This window comes from Haemaphysalis longicornis, unplaced genomic scaffold (genome assembly GCF_048455015.1).
Source record: "Haemaphysalis longicornis isolate Haplotype H1 unplaced genomic scaffold, Haemaphysalis longicornis Haplotype H1 scaffold_9, whole genome shotgun sequence".
Classification (NCBI taxonomy): domain Eukaryota; kingdom Metazoa; phylum Arthropoda; class Arachnida; order Ixodida; family Ixodidae; genus Haemaphysalis; species Haemaphysalis longicornis.
The window spans coordinates 58,767,333-58,792,535 of record NW_027526460.1 but is presented as its reverse complement, the minus strand read 5'-3'; the positions used below and the strand labels follow the sequence as shown (position 1 = coordinate 58,792,535).

The window sequence follows — 25,203 nt, the reverse complement described above, 5'->3', positions numbered from 1 at the left end:
ATACCTGGAACTTCAAGCTCTTTTTGTCTTTCTGGTGGTTTGCGGGAGCAACATCCCATAGATGCCTGGTTGTTTTGCTTCTGGATACATGCCGCTGTGCTGTGCCTACCACTGCAATTTTGTTATACCCGGTAATTCAGAGATAACAATACCACTGCGCCATAGCTCCACGAGAAGAAATCCAGTCGCGCTAAATGTTGGGTTCAGTCCGCTTCGCGGGTTCTTTGTGCCGAATACAACATTTACGGGCATACATATTGATTGATTGATTGATTAATTGATTGATTGATTGATTGATTGATTGATTGATTGGAACGCGCCGACGCAACGCAGGCGATGAGGCGCGCCGTATTGGAGGGCTCCGGATTAATTTTGACCACTGTGGGATCTTTAACGTGCGCCGAAATCTCGTATACACGGAAGTTTTTGCTTGTCGCCTCCAATCAGAAAAGCGGCCGCCGCAGCCGGGAATCGAACCCATGACCTTGTGCTCAGCAGCGCAACGCCTTAGCCACTGAGCCACCGCGGCGGGTCAGCCAGTTGCAGTTCAAAGCGGCCGACAGGCCTCGAAGGTTGTTATGAATAGGTAGCGAAAAGGAATTGGGTAGGATTGAAGTCAGTAGCTGCATAATAAAGCTTCTCTATGGACGACTGCCTGCTTTTATTTGGCACCACTTTAATTCATAATAATTACTGCAGGAAATGCTTGCATGTAATCACAAGAGTAATAATTTAGCACCTAAACTGTTTAAGTCATTTATACATGTAAGAATACCGTATATCATTTGCACAGGTGAGTAACGTGCGAATCGTTCTTTCGGGCAGAGTTTGTTATAACAATTGTTAGGAATGAGTTCAGACATTACAAAATCGCAGACATGGGTCGGTCGCTGCACCTATAGGAAATAGCCGACGGCAGTGAACGGCGGTCAGTGACCAGCAATTGAAATGTATCCGGTGGGTGCGAAACTTTTATTACGCCGAGCAGGAAGCATTCAGCAGTGTTTTATTGGCACGAACTGTGTCGGACATTTGTAATGTCTCCCGAGCTCAAAGAGGACGTAAATCTCATTGTCTAGGGCGATGTACTTAGCACACCTCGTCCGAGTATAACCCTGCCGAATGAGCTATATCCACTAAACGTCTGCTGTGCCATCGAGCGTAAACAATAGCGTGACAACAAAGCAAAAACGTTCAATATCCCTTCAACACGCTGAAGCAATACCTACCAGAGCAAGGTCACTCCTGATTGGCGGCCCGAAACAATCTTAAGGCGTACTGTAATAAACTAATGATGTATTTGTCGTGTGCCACTATCTCCTACAAAAGAGTACATATGAATGTCAGCTGCTAAATATTACCTGGGCACCTCGAATTACCAACGTTGTGACCGCAAAAGCATTGATACTGAATAGCCGAACGTGCCTTGCCCGTATAATTATCATTAGCACTTCCAATGTCCGTCAGCATTCGGAAAACGGCCACGGATGTTTTATTAGGCGTTGACCAACGCACCATTACGGGTATGTGCCCTTCAACGCGGTTCTATTTCCAGTAGCATTCAACACTTTTTTTGCGTGATTATTCAACGAGGTTTTCAACTGGCAGTAAATCCGTTCATTGAGTGGTATCGAATACAATTGTTCTGATAGCGAGGTTGCATTCCAAGGCCTTTTTTTGTGCGCCGTGCCAGCCACCCTTCGCTCCTTCCGCATGAAACTAAGCTGTTAAATATTACAGACCCTGTCAGGTGCCGTAGACAGCATGCAGTTCTAGCGAATTTTGACCAGCAATAAATGCGAGTTTTCTTAACACACAGAAGCAACATTATTTTATTCAAACGCCTACCATATAAAACAATAATAACCATATGTGAAGAGTTTAACTAAAGAATTAAAGATTCTGGGGCCTGGTTCCGAAACCCAAAAGTGCATCCGAGACTATTATATTAACAACATTCGTCTAGAAGCCGTATGCAACACAGTCACTTTCCAAAGTTACATTTTGAGCACGCATTTACCCTAGCCAAGATGGTTCATATTTTTCGCGAAATAATTTTTACCGAGGGATAAAGGGTGAGGTATACACATTGATATAGACATTCATATACAGACACTCCCAATACTGAATTTTTTTCTTCCAGTTTTTGGTCTCCCCCTAATGTGGTGCAACATAGTGATCGGTCTGTGCGGGACATTGTACACGGCACTGGTAAGATGACTTTTTCTCGATTAAAAGAATGGAAACTCTACATTGTTAACGGAGCCTTGTTAAATCTGTAACGCATGCTCTTTTTGAAGGATATAATGTTTAACACTGCGGTAAGAATATCAGAAATATTTTCGTACAAGTAAAAAGCTTAGTCCAATTTGAGAATTAGCGGCTTTCTTTTGCAAGAGCCTTAGTACTGTAATAAAATTAGGATACACGCATCGAATCTTAAAAATATGGCGGCCTGTGTACAAATATACCCGGAGAAAGGAAAAAAAACTTATGACGAAGACTTCTAGAAATGTTTTCTATGTTCACCATCGTTTAACCTACTACGACATAATAACCCGATACCTTGACTACTGCTTGATATACAAAATACGCTGATAGGCACACTCATAATCCTAACTGCACTCAGAAGCTAACCATTTTTTGTATCCAAAGGCGAATATAAAAATTGCGTTGGGTGAAATTATTCCCCTCATCTAAGTCCACCTAGGATATACGAACCAGGGTGCGCCGCCTAACTATTGAAATATTGTTCAAATGCAACTGTGTAACACTAGTTTTTTCGAAATATACATCCGCACTATAAGGGTGCTTTAGTGCTTATTACTTTCACTGCACTTGCTCAGACGATTACTCTTATTTTATTTGCACGTTTTTAAATCTCCTGCGCGTACGAAGGCAGAACGATCGCTTAAGCGTGCGTTATCTTTGCCCCCAAAACAATTCATCTTTTCGATTGCGAACGCTGTTGGAATACATTTTTTGCATATACGTACCTTTCCTGAAGGACATGGAGTTAGTATTGATGAATTTATAGTGCCTATTATGCCAATGTCGACCCTTTTACACTCTTTTGGTGTTCGTGTCAAATTGTAATTTTATTTCTCCTTTTTTCTACATCAATGCACAAGGGTGGGCTGCGAGGAGTTGTGTGGACCGACTGTATGCAGCTGGTGTTTATTTTACTGGGACCTGCTACTGTCATCATTAAAGTTATCGTCGATTCGAGCGGCTCAGGCAGCCAGACGCATTCACTACTTGGCTTGGACTGGGGTGCCTACATCGGAAAGTATGTTCTCGCTTTCATTTCAAAAGCGCAGTTATTCAGGCTTCGTTTCACTCAGACGAACGCAATATGCTTTAGGCACTTTATAACCTATTTTGGAAGTGCCTTTTTGTGATTTCTGCATTTTTATGCAACTTGCGAAAAGTGTACATGCCTCATTTCTAGCGGTTTATTTTTTAAGTCTTTTTTTGCGGGTGGGTTTTGGTTTAATCAAGCACCGAACAAACGATCACGCACAATGCTGCACTCTTATCATTCGGAGTTTAGCGACTTAGAGTGAGGTGTAAAGCTCCATATTTCTTTGCCGAATAACGTTTGCAATTGGCATAAATGGCACTGAATATGTTAGGTACCTGGACGACATATCGGTAATTCTGACCGAAAAAACAACAACGCATCGTCGAATACTTTTAACATCCCGCGGCAACGACCATCTCGAGCCACGTTCTTCTCGTAATGAAAACCTATTTTCCGGACCTCCTTGTACAACATTTTTTTTTTGTTTTGTGCCTCACGTCCACCGACTTCTTCTGTAGGCCCACTGTAGGAATGTTGTGCAGGGGCCGCGCACTCGTCACTGCCGCTACTTGGGCTTTTATTTCATCTCACAAATATTCAGGCCCCAAAGGATAAAACCTAACGCCAGAAAAATTCCATCAGCGCGAACCTCAAGAAAGCGGGAAAGAGCAGAATTACGTCAGCAAACAGTTAAATTCCTGGCTTCGTATTTCACTTTTGAGTCCTATGTGGGCTACTTTAACGGGAAAAGTTTCGTCTGCCTGTGTGTCTGTCCCTCGATCCAGCGGCCTTGGCAATAGTTGAGATGAATGCTTCAAGGAGAAGTTTATACATGCAAAACTTATACATGCAAAATAGGTCTGTGTTTTACCAATAGAACAATATGCTGGAAATCTTGCCGTTGACGACTTCCTTTACTTATATATGATTGCAAAATTCTTCTTTTATGGCTGGTATGTATAGTGGTGGCTATTAATTTGACAACAGAATCAATTTTCTTTCCTGTATTTACATACAATTACATAAAAAAATATCAACACATTTAAAGTTTTAGGCAAGCAGCTATAGAACGCACGTGCGTTAGTTTACACTACAGCCCTAATACTGAGCGTTTGAATCCTAGCAAAAGCTCTGAGAACTGCACAGAAGTTGACGCATATTTTTTAGAACAGAATTGGCTTCATTCGGGAGCCCGATACAGTCCTTCAAGCCGCAAAAAATGCGGATAAAAACGTCCAAAATTTAAAGATCGACAGCCCCACAGTGCGTTACGCCTTTCAATAATGGTGTGTACCGGTACTAGCATTGCTATAAAGAGCACATTCTGCTAGAGAACAGAGCGTACTGATTATACAGCGGCCACCTACGCTAGGCGAAGGCTGTTTTCTTGCATTCGCTCAAGATTTTCCTGAAGTATTTATTCTTCGGTCGGTCAATTCGAGGTTGCGCTTTAATTTTCTCTGTTTCAAAGCTTCTTGAAGCCAAGGTTTACTTAGTTGACAATACTAAAAGGCCTGGTTCATCTTAATACGGACACGGTGCACGTTTAAAATGCATTTACGGGAGCAATAAACTCGTACGCGTTGCTTCTCGATTAAACCGCTATAACTTTTAGTTGTGTAATGGAATTTAATAGAGATAACTCGTAAATTGTGTTTGTTACGCTCTGGTTTACAGCTTCAAGTTTGATCTGAGATATGACGAAAATGTCTGGGCAGCCTTTATAGGATCCGCGGCTGCTGCCACGTACCGAGCTGGTCTCGACCAGGTGGTTGTTCAGCGGTGTATGGCCTCACCTACGCTCCGTACTGCGCAGAGGTAGGAACGCTATTTCCCGGATGTCATGAAATGAGATGTGTTCTTTTTTCAAGCGCTCCCAGCTAAAATCGATATGTTCTGATGTTTGGCCTTTGGATGTATACAGGATCCGCCAAAAATACATGTATGTGCGTCTGTGAATTGACAGAAGAGCACCGGAAATGAGACTTCGTTTCGGGATTTCCGGATTTTTTATCCCGTATCAACAGCGGTAGCCACATTGCCCGATCTCATTGCAATTCTAGCAACTTTTAACCAGTAAAATGTTTGAATTAGATAGGAGGAGCCTAGACTGTGGGTTCTTTTTTTGGCCTAGAGGAGTTTCAAGCCCACCGAAAACGGCTTTTATACACACTATGATACGATATGGTTTGGTTATGCTTAGCAAGTCCTTGTTGCAACAAAAGGTAGTTTAAGGTCATGACTATTAGCGAGGCGATCCGAAAAAGCTGACATTTGCCTTTGTCGTGTTATTTCCTCTACTTCCGGTTCATAATGCTGTAGAGAGTACAGGAGCATTTGCCAGGGAAATTGGCATTAAATGGAGCATGAAGACAAAATGGAAGATTGATTCATTAGGAAAACTTGTTTGCCCTCATAGCAATAATACCAATTTTATCACAAACGTGGATTAAAAAATACAGATATTATAAAAAAATATGTGACACAGTTGCGTCTCGCTGCCCACTTTCAGGCAACTTTTCTTTGACGTCACAGAACCTTCTTTTTGCTATTGTGGACCGCCAAACTAACCCACCATTAAGCAGATAACTGGTTGATTGTAGTGAAGCCTAGAGTTAGGCGTGATCGCATCACTTGGATGCGAATGCGCAAATAACATGGCCATCTATGGTCTGCCCATAACGCGTCAACGCTGCCCATAAGACGTCATTGAGGCGCAAAATATGAAAAATTTTCAAGTTTTTTTCTGGCATTTGTTCGGTTTAAAAACGGTTTTCTTGGATGGAAAAAATTGGCTGAAATACCGAAGCAACAGTGTTTCAAATTTAACAGAGTTGTATTTTCTCTTCGTGGATTCTTTGGGCCTACCGGCTGTCATTTTATCGAAAACAAGTCACTCGTGACTACACTAGCCACGCCCGCGTCAATATAGTGCGCGAGCGCAAAGTTCTATGTTCCAATTCCTGCCCTTAGGCCAGTTATCTCACAGTGACGCCTGCGGCACCTCATTGAAAACGAGGTACAGGCCGCGTGTAGAATGCCGAAGCCTGAACGGGTTTTGTGCACACAGTTCTGAAAATAACATTTCTTCGTGCTAAACCCGCTTCGTGTCATGGAGCATCGAAAGGCGTCCTTCAGTTGGATACACGCGGATTATCAGAATTAGAACGCACGCCTCGTGAGCACAGGTTTGTTGGTATAGTTTCAAACTAAAATGTCTTTATAAGTAAACAGCGTGATGCCTCGTGCGCATAATGAATCATTTGCACATTATTTATGGGGAAACCATTCCAGTAGGAAGCGGTGAGCGGACAACGCTCCCCCACAGGAAACTTTCGTGAAAAAATGCATAATTGCTGAATTCTCTGCGACACGTCAAGTAAAAGTTCCCACGCCAGCTAAAGGCAGTACGATGGTGAGGATCTCCCATACGAGCGCGAAATCAGCTACATCGCACCACAAACGTACCCTTACGGTGCTATGTGAAACGACGTATTATTTAGAATTCGTGCTTTCCCCCTTTCCTCGTGTTCAAACTGGGGTTTCAATAACGCTGATGGTGGGTTTTGTGTTCAAATTGTGCCTTCTACCATAGCATGCCGGTTACTACCTTAAAAAAGTGGGATATGAGAATACAACATTTCAGTACCGAAGGTTTAGAGTTTGTGAATTAACGGTACATCAGTTTAAATTTTGAATGTTATTTTTGCACCGTGCAGTGGGCATTTTGTTCTCTCGGTCAGACATGTCTTTATATCACGCGATTGGATGACAATTGAAAAGAAGGCGTGATGTGTCACACCCCTTGTTTTGTATTCACCGACTCGCCTTGCAAAATGAAGTACGACGTAGAGCGCTGGGATTATTACTGATTATCACTCGTGTATGTTAGAAACAGGACGAACGTTTTTCATACGTACTAACAATTTTCAATGAATATACTCAATGGCTTTGATGGCATGGATTATTCTTCTCCGTGATGAACAAAGAACTTTAAGCGCGAAAAATTTCTGCGGCAGGTTGAATTCTTTTTTTTCGCGTTTGAGTACACGCGCAAAACAAACGAGGATTAAAAATTGGGCTGAGGATTGTTTTGAAAACAATGTACGACCAGTTACCGTAAAAAGGGTTGAGGAGAAAGTGCGTGTCATTCGGCTAAAGAAAGCTTAAGAAAAGACACCACCGCCAATTACCACGGCCGTTACTATCAAACTATAGGTTAAGAAGGTGCTTGTCGATGCAGGTGATACGATGAGTATGAGTATATACGATGAGGCTCGCGTGTTAAAGAACGCGGGTTTTCTTTTTTTCGTCTTCCGAATAGAACCGTACTCGTGGGATGTTCCTTTCTGGTCGCAGTATATGCGATCAACATGGCAATGACCTTAGCCCTTGTAGCTTGGTTTCGTGGCTGCGACCCCAAGTTGGCCGGGATAATCAGAAGTCATGATCAGGCAAGTCAATTCGTTTTTGTGCACTACACTCATTAATGCTTGTGGATATCATAAAATTTTCATTCAAGCTAAAATAGGAAATTGTCTTGCTGCTCCAAGAGACACACACTCGGCACTGTACGAGATACGGGGATGAATACGTGAAAGTTAACACTCATTTCAAAGTCTGCCATGGCGGAAGACACGGTATGGATTTATTAGAGAATACAAGGGAAGTTTTCAGAGCAAGTTGGCTGGGATACGCTAATTCAATCCCGTGATATATTTTCACCAAAATTCACTATAGCGATAAATTCATATTCCCAACAAAGCAAATTCGGCGAATGTCAGAAATGTGCCTGCCGTACCACGCAAAAATGTGCTATGCGCTGTGGGATTGCGCTACGCAATTCAATTTTTGAATTGTACCCTGCTTGATGTTCTCGGTCTGCAACTGCCTTTTTGTATGCTTGGTTGACGCCCCCCCCCCTATGCAAAACCCCGTCAGGCGCCCTTAATTGTAATTAAATAAACAAATCGGGAGATGATGATGGTGGTGATGATGATGCTTGTGTTGTGTGAGGCGAAAACGCAGACCGAACTTTTGATCTTGATCGCAAGGTCGACCTCGTCATTCGACAAAATTTCATCGTTAGCTCCGTGGATGGGTCTGTCGAGTGCATTGTGGACAAACGAAACAATGGAATTGCTTAGAGAGTAGTATTACTGCCCCTCAATGCTCCAGGTTTCTGCTAATGTGACATAGTCTGAGAGAGAGAGATAGAGAGAGAATGAGGGAGTACGAACTTTTATTTTCGGAATTTTGTTCAAATCTCTTCGATCTCTTTCGTTCATTATCGGCTCTTTTTCGAAAATAAATGTCATGAGTAGCAGGGTGTAAGCGAAGCGACCCCAATATTTTTTTATTATCGCAGATACTCCCTTATTATGTGAAAAAGTACCTGCCGCACTTCATCGGATTTACGGGATTGTTCCTCGCCTCAATTGTCAGCGCTGCAACCAGGTGACAGTTTACATTTTTGCATGTTTTTTTTACGTTGGGGAGTGTTATAATGAAATAAATACGCTTTTTGTTTGAGAATCCACCGTTACGTTAGCTCTACAAAACTAGCAGGAATTAAAGTCGGCTATTTTGACACCATTGTCGTCGAAGAAAAAAGCCGTTCTCTGCCGAAATCTGTGCAAGACCTCATTACGGATGCTGGGTAGAAATCTTCCCTTCATAAATGTGCTCTAAGCGAACCAGCATCAAGAATAGAACGGCACCGAAAGGCGCGGCTTGTATTTGTTCGATTTAATAATGCGTGAGTTTTAATTTTTGTTTCAACTAGGAAAGTTGCATTTTATTGCAACAACTTTTAATCTACATACATTGCAAAGTCGGGAAAACTTCGATGTTGTTATTGAATGGCTATATTATAGCCAGGAGCATTCCTTTCTTAAAACAACCTCATGGGGCTGTTTAAGATACTTTGGCTACCGAATTCACTGGAAATGAATCATGTTTCCTTCCGGGAATATTTATCTTTTGCTGGGCATTTTGTCTAAAAAAAGGTATCCTTAACTGCTTCCCTAAGAAATTCTGAGGCCATGTTATCATGCAGGAATTTTTAGGTGGCCTGACTAAGCACTCTAATCTCTGACTTTCATGATAATTTTTTTTCAGTACAATATCGTCCCTCATCAACTCGCAGACTGCTGTTATATACGTAGACGTCCTTTCTCAACGTTACAAGAACCTTGACTCCCATGTTCGTTGGATCACACGCGGCCTCGGTGAGTTCTCTATATTGCTTTAGTGGCTTAGTTCTCAATTTTGGTACAGGAAGAAATTCAACAATCAAATAAGGTTGGCAATAAACCTTCTAATTTCACCTTATTTTAAAAAGGCGTGATGTTTGCCGGGTAGCTGAAGGTTATTGGATACATTTCTTAGTTGTATGATTGTAGCCTGAAAAAAAAAACACCCCCAATACACATTTGAGCACCTTCAGGACCACGTGTTTTTAGCTGTTGAAGCATGCCAACTCAGAAGAGGCATCAAATATCCAGGTTTCAGGGAATGAGCACACATGATCATGCCATTCAGATTTGGTTCGTTAACGAGGTGCTCCAAGTGCTTCGTTTCTTTCACTCTGCTAAAGAGCTAGGTTTATGATATAAGACTATCCATGATCACCTAAAACAGAAACACGATCGGTGCGAACCGGCATGCCGAGGTCGGCTGAATTAGACCGCCGACACAATTCCAGCCCTTTATTTTCTGTCGCCAAACTTTCGGCACCTCCCAAAGAACATCGAAAGGCTCGGGAATGAATGGTGGCTGAGGGGCTCACACGAAAATATTCATAAAGGCACGCTTCTAAAAGCCTACCTACAGTTTTGAACGACTTGTCTCTACTAGACTACAGTTCATACAAAATAGGTAGCCTCGTTTTCGGCCAAAGTTTTGACCAAGCTGAGATACTGCTTCAAGCTGAAATGTCCAGAGTATAGTCTTCCTCCTTGCACTTAAAGCAAAAACTAAAAACAACCAGCTGAGACAGTGATCTGATCTAGAATGATAGTAGCGAAAATTGGGTTGTTTATATGGCACTTCTTATGTTGTACACCTGTTATTTTCGGAACCTATGAAGTTGTAGCTGTTTGTGTGTATGTGTGTGCGAGTGTGTGCGTGTGTGCTAATGTTGTCTGTCTGTGTGTGTGCGAGCGTTTGCACGATCGCACACGCAGGAGGATAAGGACATCGTCATGAATCCTCAATGCAGGAGTTCGTCTAATTCTGAAATAGGTACTGAAATATATTTGGCCACCAAAAATGACATGAGGAGAACGTTCACACCGTTCCTGTTTTGTTGTTTCTAAGCATGTTCCGGTATATCAAAATAATATTTCCCCATAACTTGAGGCTAAACAGTGTGCATTTCTTCTCTTTCTAAAGCATTTCTTCTTGGCTCCATTATGACACTCTACAGCTGCGCCTGTTACTACATGGGATCAGTCACCAGGGTGCGTATACTTTTATTATCTGATGCCTGCTAATCGCACTCGTTGAGCTTATCACTGTACATACACCACAAAAATGTTATTAAGCGCTTATTATACGGTCGTCTATACCAGTCTTATTTAAATATAGAACGCCTGGAAATGTTTCGTTGAATGTTTAGAGCAAGCGCATATTGGTATATTTCCCGATCTCATCGCTCTGAAAAGTACATGGGACACAACATATAACGAATATCATTGCCACCCTAACCGGTGCGTGATTCAGCCAGTATAAGCTTGCTTATTTCGTATTTACCGTTTCCATAGTGGCAGTCTTTCCTTGTGCAAACATTCAGTGAAGGTCAAGTAAAACAAAGCTGTGTCAAATCTCTATTCTAGTTCGCCATCTCCCGGTTTCTGGGGCCTTCCCAGAATCTATATAGTACAAGAGAGATGTTGCCCATGAACAACGTGTACAAAATTCAACAACTGGTACAACACTGAACCCAATATCCGGAAAAAAAGGATTTCTAAAATATAAGTTGACATACGGTAAACACGCCCACGCTTACAGTTATGTGCGCCAGCCTTTGTGAACTTATATCTCTAAACATATCTTCCGCTCTTATCTCGAGCAGCGCTAATTAAATTTCACATGGATGCACAAGAAAGAGCGCTGGTGTCGTCGTGTGCTACCGATATATTACACTAGGCTATCAATGGTCTGAGGTTGGGCGAAAAAGCCGGCGTTTTTCGTCGGCGTCATTACTAGAAATACCCCCTTCGCGATGCCTGCTACATCGCAAGCTTCAACGCGGCAGTAGCGAGAGGTGGTTGCCCCACTCGCAAATACGACACAGATGAATGAAGGAGAAGAATACGCAACTAAATCCACCATCTTAGTCAAATATCCCATTAGATATACACAGCGGCATGAACAAGCAGCGCTGCAGTGCGTAGAAGACAGCTTCCAGCCATTCGAAAGCGTTAAGGTAGATCGGAAGGCAAAGCGTCTCTAGTAGAACCAGCCGCAAAACAAAGCGACTTGGGCGGTCAGCTGGACTTCGAAACTTTCGCATGCACAGCCCGTAAGATCTTAGGTGTCCTCAAATTTTAAGAGCACAGCTGTTTAAGCTTTTATGTTCGCCGCCCAGCGTTACCAGACAAAATACAAAAAAATACCGCAAACACGTAACAGCTCTCTAGTAACGGAGAGATCAACAGCTCTCTAGTAACGATGAGCGAGCTTCCGTCGGGCGCCGACTAAGCTGACAGACGGCGACGCACGGGAAGCGTAGAATACTCCTGCTAGCCCGACGGTGGTCTTTTTGGATAGTGTAAGCGTTCCGGACTAGTCCCCTTAGGGCGTGTTCGGTCGTGGAGCACACTCATTACCTCATTTGTTTCGTTTAAACGTGGTTGCTACACCTACCTCTAACTAGCTTCCTTGATAGGTATGTATGCGCATGTTTCGAAAAGGTGGAGTAAAACCACTACTTTCACAGGATCATCATATCCACATAACTCCGAGAAGCCTCCATAAATAAAAGAATAAACCAACATGAGTTCAATACCTGGTGGGTCTTTAAAGCGGCCCTGCAACACTTCTTTCAACTTTTTTCGAAGTTTTAAATTTTTGTAGAACCCATTAAACCCACACATCCAGTACTTACAACAGGAGGTCATAAAGTACCCCAGCCAAAAGTGACTGCTTTATTTCAATCAGACAACTTAAAACTTACTTTCAAGCCCTTTTTTTCTTCCCCAGTATTGGCGTTCTTCGATCGCTGGAACTACGTCATTACAGCGGTGTAGCGGCTATTGGCAGGCTTCCCTTCAATTGTAGTGTTGAACGCATTCGATAGCCACTTTAAGAGACACCGCAAAGAGAAAAGCAGAAACGAAAGGACTGTCTGCTTCGGCGAGCAAATCACGCAGTGCCCCTCCGTCCTTGCGATAGGTTTAGCGCTGCTTCCAGACGCGAAAGAAAGAATTAAAGCGTTTATCACAAGTGTTGTACAGTCCAGTTAAGGAGGCATGAACATCCTGGCTGCTCACCCCTGAATTTAAGGCTTGATTCAAGCACGGGCTTTGGCTTTTCTGCGCACTCAAAAGTCGAAAAAGCAGCCTTTCATGCACGGCTGTTTACAACGTGCCAGCCGTGCATAGCGCTATGAAAGTTTAAATGGTCACGTTTGTTCTCCTCAGCAGCCACATCGGCTGCCTGTCTCCCCCTTTTGTTGCCCGCGTGTATCGGCCTTCGTGCCCAAAATTACCATTCATTTGCCTTTCTTGGGTGTTCCTGGTGCAGACTCAATTTTACACGCGTGCAAAGCATCCTTGGAATCCCAGCACACGTCGAGACTGAAGCAGCTGGTCCTCGGCGCTTGAAAATTCCCAAGCAACGTGGCAAGGGTTCCGACGGTTCTCCTGCGCGTTTTTTTTCGCTCTGTTATTTGCTGCCACTCTATCGCAAAAATGAACGCAAGCGTAGTAAAAAGTCTCCGGCATGCCCCATATGTTGTTCACGCCGTAAAATATCTCAAATTTACCCTCTCACAGATCGTGGGACGCTGGTTTCCAAAACGAAACCTAATTTACCGATGTCGTGGGCATCAAGAACCTGGTACACAATGTAGGCGAATGCTTTGATGGCGCTGCATCACTTATACAGCCCAGGTGTTACCCGCCATTGTAGCTGAATTGCTAAGGCGTTATGCCGCTGAGCCCAAGTACGCGGGCTCGATACCTTCCGCGGTGGCTGAGTTTTTGGTCGATGCGTAAAGAGAAAAAGCCTTGTGTCGATATTTCGCACACCTTAAAGATCCCCAGGTCAAAATTATTTGACGGCTCTCCACTACGGCGCACCTAATAACCTAAGTGTAATTTCGGCGTGTTAACTGCACAATAAATCATAGAGACAAAAATCCAGGTGTTCAACCAAGATTCACGAGAAGAGAACCCACGAGCTCTGAGCTCTTTGAGCGCCATATGCCTGTCGCTATAATTGAATAATAGCTGTGCGCTTAAGCCTATTAGGGGAAATGCTAACTTATGAGAACAATAAAGTTATGTTGAGGCAATGTGTATTTAATTTTGAAATAGGAGGCTCCCACCGCCGGGAACAGGAAATAGGCGGCACAAAATATCCCTGCTGCACGCCAGATGTTATTCTACATGAAACGACGGTATAATAAAATAAAGTACGAAAGTTAAAAAGAAACCCAATTTAAACACCGTGTGATCATGAGGCAGCTGCTACGCGTTGTAAGTGACTGCTGTAAAGTCGTTAAACACCCCACAATCAGGCGTTCTACAAAGAGTCAGGGACAGAGAACTAGTGACGTGGAATATCATTCTACGATATCTGCCCTCGAAACTATGTCAAGAGACCCAATTGAAACACCGTGGGATCATGAGGCAGCTGCTACGCGTTGTAGGCGAATGCTGTAAGGTCGTTGAATACCCCACAATCAGGTGTTCTACAAAGAGTCAGGGACAGAGAATTAGTGACCTGTTATCTCGTTCTACGATATCTGCCCTCAAACCTATGTCACTGTTACCCAATAAAACCCCTTCAACTCAGCCGTGGTAGCCGAAACTCCAGCGTCCACACAGAACCATAAAATGAGGGTCAGGCAATGCGTTTAACTCCTTTAATAAAAACTTTCCTTTGTGGGCAAGCGGAAATGGGAGGTAGAAAAATTTTCCGTTGCACGCGTTGTCAATGTACTCACAACGACGGCGGCATGCAGGAAACCACAAAAGAACCATCGCTCTCATAAAGCTGTGATACACCGTCATTTTAATCATAACATAGGCTTCTACAGGACAAAAAACAACGGAAAATTGCTCCAAAAGATGAGTTCCGAAGGAAAGAGGGATACGGAGCTCTCTCGTAATTTGCTTCTGCACGTGCTTCATAAATATCCCGCTAATACCTGTAATTTGCTCTTTCATGAAGGATCAGCGTTTCATTTCAATAATTACATCAGGTTGTGTGACATATTTAAATCGGAAAAAAAGAAAACAGCAATTTTTTTATGTGTCCGCATCTCAGTTTACATGTGAATTATTGGAGGACTGGATCGCGCTGATTTTCATTTCAATGATGCGTGGAGTTATTGATACAACTTCTAACTGGCATTTCAAATTGTTGACTGTTTGAATGCCTGAATATATGTTTTGATGCATTTACGCACTGAAAACGCAATGTGCTTGATTTTCAGTGTTATTAGGCGCCCGACTAAACGATACCCCATTATCAGCTGTATTGGTATAGTAATATTACAGAGTGGTTTTCTTGCTCTTCGAAGTTGCTGATCTTGTCAGCTCTTTTTTTATCTCGCTGAGTGCCTCTGCAGGAGAAATACCATTGACATGAGGAGAAACTTCTCGACAAATGTCTGTACCCTTGATTGTGTTTTCCCACACATTGAAGATTAGCGTAACCAGATGCTATGAAGGATCAGTGCGTTGCCATTAGGAAATTGAATGTAACATGAAGCGCGTCAACACATGGTGCGATAAACAGAAAAGGAATATACCAGGGTTTTCAAACATCGGAATGGAACAAAGGCGGTTCGGAAACCATTGCTAGTCAACGTCGTTCTGTGGGAGAGTGAAGGCTTCCATTTTGGGCTATGGTGGAAAAGACCGCCGTATGAGCAAAGAAACTTGTTGCTAGGAAGGTCGTCTTCTAATACCGGACGTCACCAACGGTCGATATGCCCGTCCGAGCGCTGCCACCCGGGTTTTCCTTAGTGAAACGATTTCGCTTTTACGCTAAAGCATATATGACATAACCTTCACTAATCACGTGGCGGGTGTATCAGTCTCGATATTAAATGTTGGCACAGCGCCTAAATGTCCGGTCGGAAAAATGGAGGTACTAGTGCAGTCATTCAAATAGCACAAATATTAAGAAAAATAGTGGGACTCAAGCAGCTAACCCACACAAAAATGGGATTTCCCCTGTGTAATTTGCTAGGATGGAAACATTTCTCTGGAAGAGAAACTATTCGTCGACTTAAAAATAGAGCACAGGGTCTAACGTTCCAGTTCTGGCAGCAAACTGGCACATTCAGCCCCGCAGGTATTCGAGAGAGAGAGAGAAGTCCGATGATCACAGTGGCGATAAAAATAATTGCAGCAAAACAAACCGTCCTGGTCACCAAAAAGGGCACATTCCAGTAACCGGCCAATCATTAGCGGATATTGCTTCCATTGGAGTTTGGACTCCTATTAACAATTCTGCAGATTGTGGGCCTGCACATCCCCAACGATGTTGCTGCAATGCTAGGAGAAAGACAGCCTATATGCAGCCCGAGCACTGATAGTGTCGGTAACGAAGGTGAAGAAGATTTAGTAAACACAGACCATAAATCGTATGACAACTTCTCGCCATAGCGGCCGCCTTGAAATCTGGAATTTTTTTTAATACACTGCAGTTATTTCACTTGATATGCATAACCAGTTTCGATAATGGTGTGTGGGGACGGGGTGCGCTTCGCTTAAATTGCCTCAAGTGCGTTCGTTGAAATCACTTGCAAACAATCAGAGACGCTGAAAAAAGATCACCACGTGAACATTCACAGCGTTGAAGGTTCACTGGGTTATGCTATCATGCCGGAATACCTTCCGGTCCTTATATGCTGTTTAGAAAAAAAGAAAGACAACTAAAATAAAAAGGAAAAGAAACAATAGAAATAAAGGAAAACTGCCTTGTGGTTTTCCTTGATTAAAATTGATAAGAGACATTGTCGGAGCATAACGCTGCATGTGAACGCGCAGATAGCACTCAGCTTCATTGAAGAGCATACCATTATCGTTCCTTCTGCGCGTCACTCACATTTTAGGTGCCGGGCAGTGTGGGGCCCCTCATGTCGTCGGAACTCATCCGGCGTCCCGCATTCAAACAGAGGCGTAGTAAAGAAAATCGCTTCCACTGGTCGAGATCCGACCTAAGTCCCTGGAGATGCGGAGCTAATATCTATCTTTTTGAGCAAGAGAGACATGCGTTCGTTATTTGCAAAGTTTTCGGGGTGATGTTTGTGCTGCGCCGTTGCCACGGGTGCTGTAGTTGCTACAGCTTAGATAAGTACACAATAATATAAATTAGAAAAATTTTATATATTAACGCAATTATTCCCCCAATCTAATGAGAACTCAACCTAGTTTCTCTTGAAAAGCCTTGTCACAGGCACCGGCGCCCGCTCTTTATTGCTTCCGTATCAACGTCAGGCTGATACTGAAACTAGTCGAGAGAGGGAATCCCAGCCCGGTTTGGAGGGTTCCGCACTTCGTGGCAGCTTTAACATAAAAGGGAGCTGCTTTGATTTTTTGAGGACACAATGGATTGTGGTGCACACAGCGGGCTGCGAGTGCGGAAGGGCGGTTGAAAGATCTGATGTAGTCTTTCTTGTGTTGTGCGACACGAGGACTCGGCGCAGACCAGAGGTGCGGCCGCCTTACGCTGCTCGAGCCAAGCTTTTAAAACGGCCGCTACAGCTGCTTTTGGCATCTTGGCAGGCCGCACATGTGCATTTTTACTTGGGGCTTATACAGCGAGTTGCCTTCCTGTGTTCCCGCTTGCCTTTTTAGGTCATATGAAAGCTGATCATATCCACAAAACGCTCCTTATTGTCTTTTCATCACAGGTAATTATCATGGTGCAGTCAGCGTCAACGGGTCCATTTGTGGGACTGATGCTTTTGGCAGTCATTTTTCCTTTCGTACATTCAAAGGTAAGTCAGATTATTATTCTCAACGTGGTGCGACAGCTACTCATTTTAAAATGGGTGCAAAAACGAATTGAGGTTCTCGGAGACGCTCATTTCAGAACAGTTCTTTTAATATAAGAACAGTGGGCTCAAAGTAATAAAATGCCCTTTAAATGAACCTCAATGGAGCTTTTATAGTGTAGTTTGTAAAATTAAGTGAGGGCCCATTAAGTGAGACTGAACAGCGCATTTCTCAGACAAAGTTTTCGAAAATATCAAAAGAAAATTCCACATAAGCTTACGTCTCAAAACATGAAAATAGATAAAAAACACATAATGCCTTCTTACGTGTCTGAGCAACTGCCGTCATACAAACTGAACGTTTATATCGCGGGATTTAGCGGGATACAAAAATAATGCCAAAATTTGTTCCAAACTAAAATTTCTTCGTGTGGTTGTAGTAGTAAACGTGCTCAGTAACCGTTTGGCTTGAAATTTATAAGGAATACAAAAAAAGGTACACAGGTGTACAACATTTGTTTCAGCCAATAATCATAACTCTTCACTCAGCCAGGTTTCCTCTGGGGTCCCCCAAGGGTCTGTTCTTGGCCCTCTTTTGTTCCTTATTTACATTAACGACCTGCCTTCTCTTATATCCTCTAATGTTCATTTGTTTGCCGACGACTGCGTTATTTTTCGGGAAATAACTACTGACTACGACTCCTACTGTCTCCAATCAGATCTAACTAGCGTCAGCAACTGGTGCAAAGAATGGTTAATGGAACTTAATGTCATTAAATGTAAAGTAATGCGTGTTTCAAGAACTACTAGTTGTATGCCTGTATATAACCTGAACAAAATACCACTTGAAATCGTTTCTTCTTATAAGTACCTAGGTGTTCATATTACTAACAATTTAACTTTGACGCAACACATCGAATACATTATTAACAAGGCAAACCGTATGCTAGGCTATTTGCGGCGGAACTTTTCCTCAGCCCCGTCTTCTTTAAAACTTCTTCTATACAAAACACTAATCAGATCAAAACTAGAGTACGCCACGCCAGTATGGGATCCGTGTCATGACAATTTAATTACCGCACTTGAACTTGTTCAGAATAATTCAGCCCGTTTCATTCTATCAAATTATAACAGGACTGCAAGTGTAACGACAATGAAAAGTAATATTGGCCTCCCATCTTTGGCGTCACGACGTCGCATTTTTCGCCTAACTTTGTTTCATAAAGTTTATTACCATGCTTCTCTCCATGCTGAACTGCTTTCACAGCCTCCGTACATATCACGTCGAAATGACCATAATCATAAAGTTGGAGTTGTTTCATCTAACACAAAATATTTTGCTGAGTCTTTCATTCCCAAAACATCCCGAGACTGGAACCACCTTCCCGCCGATATTGTTTCCATACGCGATAATCATCTGTTTCATCAAGCATTAGCTAGTATTGTATAATCAGGATAATCTATGTTTTTGTATTTGAACACATGCACTGCTTTTATGATTTGCACATCTTGTTATACCCACTCCCCTCTTCAATGCCCATGGCCTTGAGGGTATAATAAATAAATAAATAAATAAATAACATTGACGTAGGTTTTGAGACAAAGCACGGCACGGAAAGTAATAATTTATTGATCCAAAGGCGCAATTATTAAAAATCTTAAGAAAACTTGTCAAAGATAAGCTTGTAATTACCTCCCCCCCCCCGCAAAGATTTAAATAAAGCATTTTGTACAATTGATTTTTTTACTTGTTACAAGTAAATTCTGAGTAAACGAAATTACTTTAGCAAGAGCGGTTTTCAGCGAGGAGACAGGAAGTACTGTTAACACGACGTTCACATTCAGTATATGAGATATCTAGGATTTGTGACTTTCCTAAAACATCCGAAACGGAAACAGACAACGCCGAACTAATCGGCAGATTGTGAAACCTCTTGAAAACTGGCCGCTACCATTTAAAGCAGGTCTCTTTGATTAGCCTTCTCCAAAATAAATTCACATAGTGCCAGATTATCAATGCACTAACGGGTGCTGATGAGACCATAAAAACCCGGGGAAGCTGCGGTGCAGTCACGCCATTTCTCACATTTAGCAGGCTTATCTGCATTAGAATTTTGCGGTTGGTTGGAATGCCACCTAGTTTACAGATTGCAAATAATATAAAGAAAATGAAACAGGACTTCTATAGTCTGGGGGCAGATTGCACCAAAAGTTTTCTAACAACCAGCGCAGTTCAAATTCTGCGTTTGAATCAACGGAAAGCAAACTGAAAGGAAATCGAAACATAATATTAAACGGGCGCCGTTGTTCAAGTCCCGTTGCTTTCACTAGCCCTCTCAGATATAATTTCATAATTTGAACATCCCCTTGAGGTGCAATGCTACGGATAGCATTTTAGAAGATTGCGCGAAATTACGCGATTTGCGACATTTCGCACCCGCGTCGTTCTCTCCGCGCGCTTCTGCAACTGTGCCGTTAATTTTTTTTAGCAGAATTAAAAATTGCCGCTCAGCTGAGAATTTTCGAGCTACACCAAGGCAGAAAGTATAATTTTCCCGAAACCCGGCAGATACTTCAGGTATTTTGAAGCACCCACCACGCTTTTGGAGTGGGCGATTGAGTGTAGACTTAGCCGGCTGAAGAGGATCTATGGTAGTCGCTACCTAGCCAATATTGAAGCCCTTAATTTGGCGAATGCTTACAGCTATTACGGTGATGCGCTCACCTGAAAGAATTGTAGATACTTGGGAATTTAGGCTGGTCTTGGTTTGCAGTCCTAAGAACTTCATCACTCCCGATGCACTGAAGCAAACATGAAAAATTACATAAATAAATAGGTGAAGCTATTATGCAAATAAGGAAATGAGTGAGGTCACTTTAGCTGTAATTAAGCAAGATAGCACTTGAAAGAAGGAGATGTGTGCTGTTATCGGCCGCAGTAAAACATAGAATAAAGACTAAAGTTTAGAATAAAGAAAATACAATGAATTGAACGAGGCTACCTTTAAGAGGAATAAAACCATGATGGTGAAAGAAGGTTGTCGTTATGGGAAACAAAGAAATGACGAGTGCGCCTAAAATATTTACCCTGTCCTGCCCTCGTAATAATCCCGAATGTGTCGAACGTGGGAAAGGAAGCTTAGCCAGTCCGCAGTAATTACCAAAACAAGCAGACAGACCATGTAAATATAAAAAAATCTAATCTTGTCACTGCTTTAGGACCAATATCTCAGCCCAGAAATACGAGAGAAGAAGGTACTCGGCCTTAATAAAATGACGCACAGAGAAAAACTACATGACACAAGTGTGGTGTTTTAATTGTTTTAATAATGTACCCAACTCGCCCAACATTAGCCTGTAGATAGTCGATACTGAGGAGCTGAAGAAAATAGGTTCTTACGGGGTTTTTTGGATACACTCTATTTAAGCAATTGAGGTGGTAAGTAATCGCATACGAACATCGTTTCTAAAAACCCATGAGTCTCTCCCTAAAACGCTGATCGTCGTGAGGGTAATAATGGGGCAGTGTTTTTTCGTATTCTATGGAGGTCTATTAGATATCCGCTAAGAGACTGTTGAAACATGAACAAATTGGGAATAACTTAAGTAATGGAAAGCCGTGGCTCCACGCGACTGCAGGAAACCGTAATTTATTTTTTGTTCAAAAACATGTGCACTTTTCAGAAAGACAATAAAATGTTGTATGGGCTTATAATGGAGCGATTGACAAATCCGGGATGTGATTTTGGATCGAAACATATGTATAACGAAATGACGAAGTTTCATGAAATAGCCGTAGGCGCTAACAACCAGGCTTTAACAGCACAAAATCTGCCGGTCTTATTTTGAAGCTGAATAAAATAACACACCACGCCCAATCGCCAGTGTACTAGCAGTCACATCGGGGTGTTTTTAAACAGCCAAGCTCTTAGTTTGGTAGAAGCTTTCATGGTACGAGGCGTGGAAACGCAGGCGGAAGTATGTGGAGAGGGCGCAGCCTGGTAAGGAGGAAAGCAAGCGCGAAGCTTCCGTGCAACAAGTTGGAAGAATTCTTGATTGAGATGTTTATATAGGCAAAACATTTCCTAACTAATAAATTTGGTGGCAATGTTCGCACATGTCAGCACTGTTGAGCATAAAAGATCACGCATATTTGAAGCAAGACATCAATGCATAAGTGACCCTGGCACTTTTTTAAAAATGCATGGGGACGATTTTTGCTGCAGCAGGCAAACAAATTGGCATGAAAAAAGGTCTTGACCTCGAAATACAAAGAACTTTTGCGACGCCCCTTCGTGTCGGGGTACTAAGTGTAAAAGTAACAAAATGTTCCAGGAGATGGCACGAGCATTGGAACACGGCCAAATTGAATTGGGGCGAATGGGATTCGATCTTCTGGCTTTGAGAAGTTCTATAACTCTTAGCTTTGCGGTTAGGGAATACCAGGCAGCTTAGCTGTTTACATAAGTGTTCGCGGCGTTAGTGCAACAGGACTGATGTTTGGGAGTTGGTGAACGTTCATGACTGTAAATCAGCGGGGGAAAACAAAGCGCAAAAAAAGGAACGAGAAGTATACAGGGCCGTGGTACACTCACACCTGCTTTATTTTGAAAAAAAAAACACTGGTAATATACATACATCAGTCTCGCACGTTGCAGTAAAATATTGCAACGAAAACAGAAACAAAACCAACAGAACTGTGAACAGAATCAAAATAGAAACACGCCTGTGAATCCTACTGATGTTGCACGGGCTACTGTTCTGGGTGTCATTTACAGCGTTGCTTTCCAACCACCTTCACAGCGTGGATTGGAACGTTTTTTTTTGCGATCGATATGCGAAAAAGGGCACCTTGTCGTTGTAGCGGTTCAATATATCGAACTATGACAGTGTGTTTTAACAACGGGCCTTTCTTAATTTTGTTTGCTGTAGGGTGCGGGATTTTCGACTCTTATAATGCTGGCTGTTCAGTTGGTCCTAATGTGGCACAACATGACACACGCATCGAGGCCTCCACTCATGCCGCTCACACTGGACCATTGCCCCGACAACAGCACGTACCTCCAAACCCCGCGAAATATATCTGCTCTTTCCTTCGGTACCATGTAAGTGTGTGCACGGAAGACGGTAGCCATTGAAAAAAATGTTGTTTTACTTTTGTTTTCATGTATTTTCGTCCACATCTTGTGGATACATTAGCAATACATTAGCAGTACTTATGCCCAGGCTATTTTTTGCTCTTGTTTTTGCTATTTTCGGTTTGGCTGCCGAAAGAAGTCCTTCTCGAAAACGGTGAATTGACGGACTAAAGTTGAAGGTGTTACAGCGGGGCTCAAACGAGGTGGTTACAGCGGAAGAGGAAACTCTCTAGCGTGTTTGTCGTCTTTTGTATATAGCTTTCTCCCTACGTTAATGTTCGCAAGTACGATACATTCCATAGTTCGCAACCAACTCGCCCAACTTCGGGCCTTAGTTGTCAAACGTCCCTTTTAGTGGAAATGGTCTCATCACCTGTATGTGACGACAGTGCAGGCCGCTTAATTGTGCTTTGTGAAATTATGTGCTCCTGGAAGAGGATGTTGCAGTAGTTCGAGGCAAAAAACTGCGCAGGGATTAGTGCTTTCAGGGGCGCAGTTGTTTCATGAGAAATGCCCGTCCCGATTAAGCCGTCGCTAAGACGGTGTGCTTCTGAGCCCATGAACGTGAGTTCAACCCCGCCATGTTAGCTGCTTTTCTGATGGCGGAAAAAAGCGAAAACGCGTGTGTTTCGAAGTTTAGACGCAGTTTTAAGACCTCCCAGATGGTCAAAATTAATCAGGAGTCCTCCACTACGGAGCGCCTCATAGCCCAGGTATTGCTTCGGCGAGTTACTCAAAAATGCGAAATACGTTTCAGAAGAAATGTGGCGCAGCGGCAAAAGCGTACTGCCATGCCACCGAATGTATCTCGGCTTGAAGTTGGTGCGGTTTTATGACGTTTAAGGGCACGCAAGGGCAAGATCATTACATCATACTTTCTGTATGTAGACCATCACATAAAGTTGTTGTTGACAGTCTTGAATTGGGAGCTGCGGGCAGTTATAAAAAATTTCAGCAACATGGCTACAGGTATAATCCATAGGTAAAAAATGTTCTAGCACGTTCGGTGACGTAACCAGCGCAGAAACTAGTCGTAAGAAAAACCAGCTGGCTCACATGGACTTCAATGCGGCCCTGAAAACCATCTGCAAATTGATGGGAGGAAATAGTTTCTTGTAATACCCTCAACGAGCACTGTTTTGGTTATAGAACTCGTTTGTTCACGATTGTGTGACACGCTGTGCTTTGTGATTCTTCTTGTGAAGGTGAACGGTTGTCACATCTTTATGACAAGCTCTGCCACGGAGGCTTCATTTTCATGTTTTATTCATGAAGGACTCTTTAAAGTAGAAATGAGCCACTATTAGTGTCATTGTTGCTTTTCCCAAACGCATCAAGAATTCTGGCAAATGTCAGCACTTTCGGTTAAGGAAGATACTACAAAGGTTTTGGAGCATAGCGAAAACAACAGTGGTAACGCTGAAACCTCATGACAAGAAAACGTGCATTCATTGTATCCACAGGGTGCCGAATAGTCCGCCTGCGTTCCAGTTATCACCTCTCTGGAGCTGCCTCTTCAGTTCGTGCGCTACAGTTTTGCTGGGTCTACTAATCAGTTTCGCAACAGGTACGTATGTTACCTATGAAATAAAATTTCAGCGATTTTATTGCTATGATAGCAGAGTGGGCTTGAGTTTTATTGGCAGGTACATCAACAAAAAGCAAACAGGGAAAAATATTGCTTTGACAGTCATGAAGAATTCTTTGTGTTTTACTGTCATTATGAACAAGGTTTTACCGCTACTTACTGTGTTAATTTCGAACAACCAGTTTTATCCCACATCGTAAAACGTCATATGTCGTTGCGTTGGTGTGGCAAGTTTGTAAATGCTGATCACAGCGCGAAGGAATCACGCGAGCATGAAGGACCGCTGCCAAGGAATGAGGAATGTCCAGAGGTGGCTGGCTGCTTGGCATAGCGGCTGCTATACGGGCGAATCGACAGTGCACGGGAGATGCAGAGTATGCGTTCAGGACGACATTGTGGAAAGGTGGTACGAATAGGTACAGGCGGGTTCCGTCCCACGCGCCACCCCTGCGCGTCGTGATTGCACAGCTTATCTCCTCCATCACCTTTGTTTTTTGGAAGTCTCAATCAATTCCAATGACTCCAAGTTCAAAAGCGTGCTGCAAACTTAATGGGAAACCAAGGTAGGTACATCAAAAAATAAAACACACCTAACGACCGCTGCACTCCCCCCTACGAACACTACCAGTTGAGTTCACCTCAGTCAAATAACCTGCGAAACGTTTATTCGCAAAAATGGAAGACAAGATTCCAAAAAGCTTTATTATTTACACTTCATTCGAATCAAGCCATTTAGTCGCACCAAGTCGACTTTAAATTTTGGTCTGCTATCCAAATTTGCAGTTTTGATCTCTTATCGACTTGAGTGCGCAGTGCCAAGCCGCTGAGGAAAGGCATTTAGCATCTTCCATGCAGGGTTTTGAAAGTACACTATTGTGGTCACACGGTCTTTTCACCGCGGACCTGATTAATCTTGAGCTTTGTCGATGCGGAACGTGAGCAGAAAACTCCTTTCGGAGAAGTGACGGAGGGGAAAATGCTAGGCCAAGCA

At 42.9% G+C, this 25,203-nt stretch overlaps 1 protein-coding gene across 2 annotated transcripts in view; it reads left to right on the top strand.

The window, feature by feature from the left end:
• LOC144151366 (sodium-coupled monocarboxylate transporter 2-like) overlaps positions 1-25,203 on the top strand; it is a 37,864-nt gene that overhangs the window by 7,923 nt on the left and 4,738 nt on the right. For both annotated transcript variants that reach the window (XM_077682395.1, XM_077682396.1), the window contains 10 exons: positions 2,144-2,211; positions 3,132-3,289; positions 4,982-5,122; positions 7,629-7,758; positions 8,673-8,761; positions 9,425-9,534; positions 10,700-10,767; positions 17,403-17,489; positions 22,419-22,591; positions 24,088-24,191. In XM_077682395.1, coding sequence (XP_077538521.1) covers positions 2,144-2,211; positions 3,132-3,289; positions 4,982-5,122; positions 7,629-7,758; positions 8,673-8,761; positions 9,425-9,534; positions 10,700-10,767; positions 17,403-17,489; positions 22,419-22,591; positions 24,088-24,191 — 1,128 coding nt within the window. The remainder of the gene's footprint in view (positions 1-2,143; positions 2,212-3,131; positions 3,290-4,981; positions 5,123-7,628; positions 7,759-8,672; positions 8,762-9,424; positions 9,535-10,699; positions 10,768-17,402; positions 17,490-22,418; positions 22,592-24,087; positions 24,192-25,203) is intronic.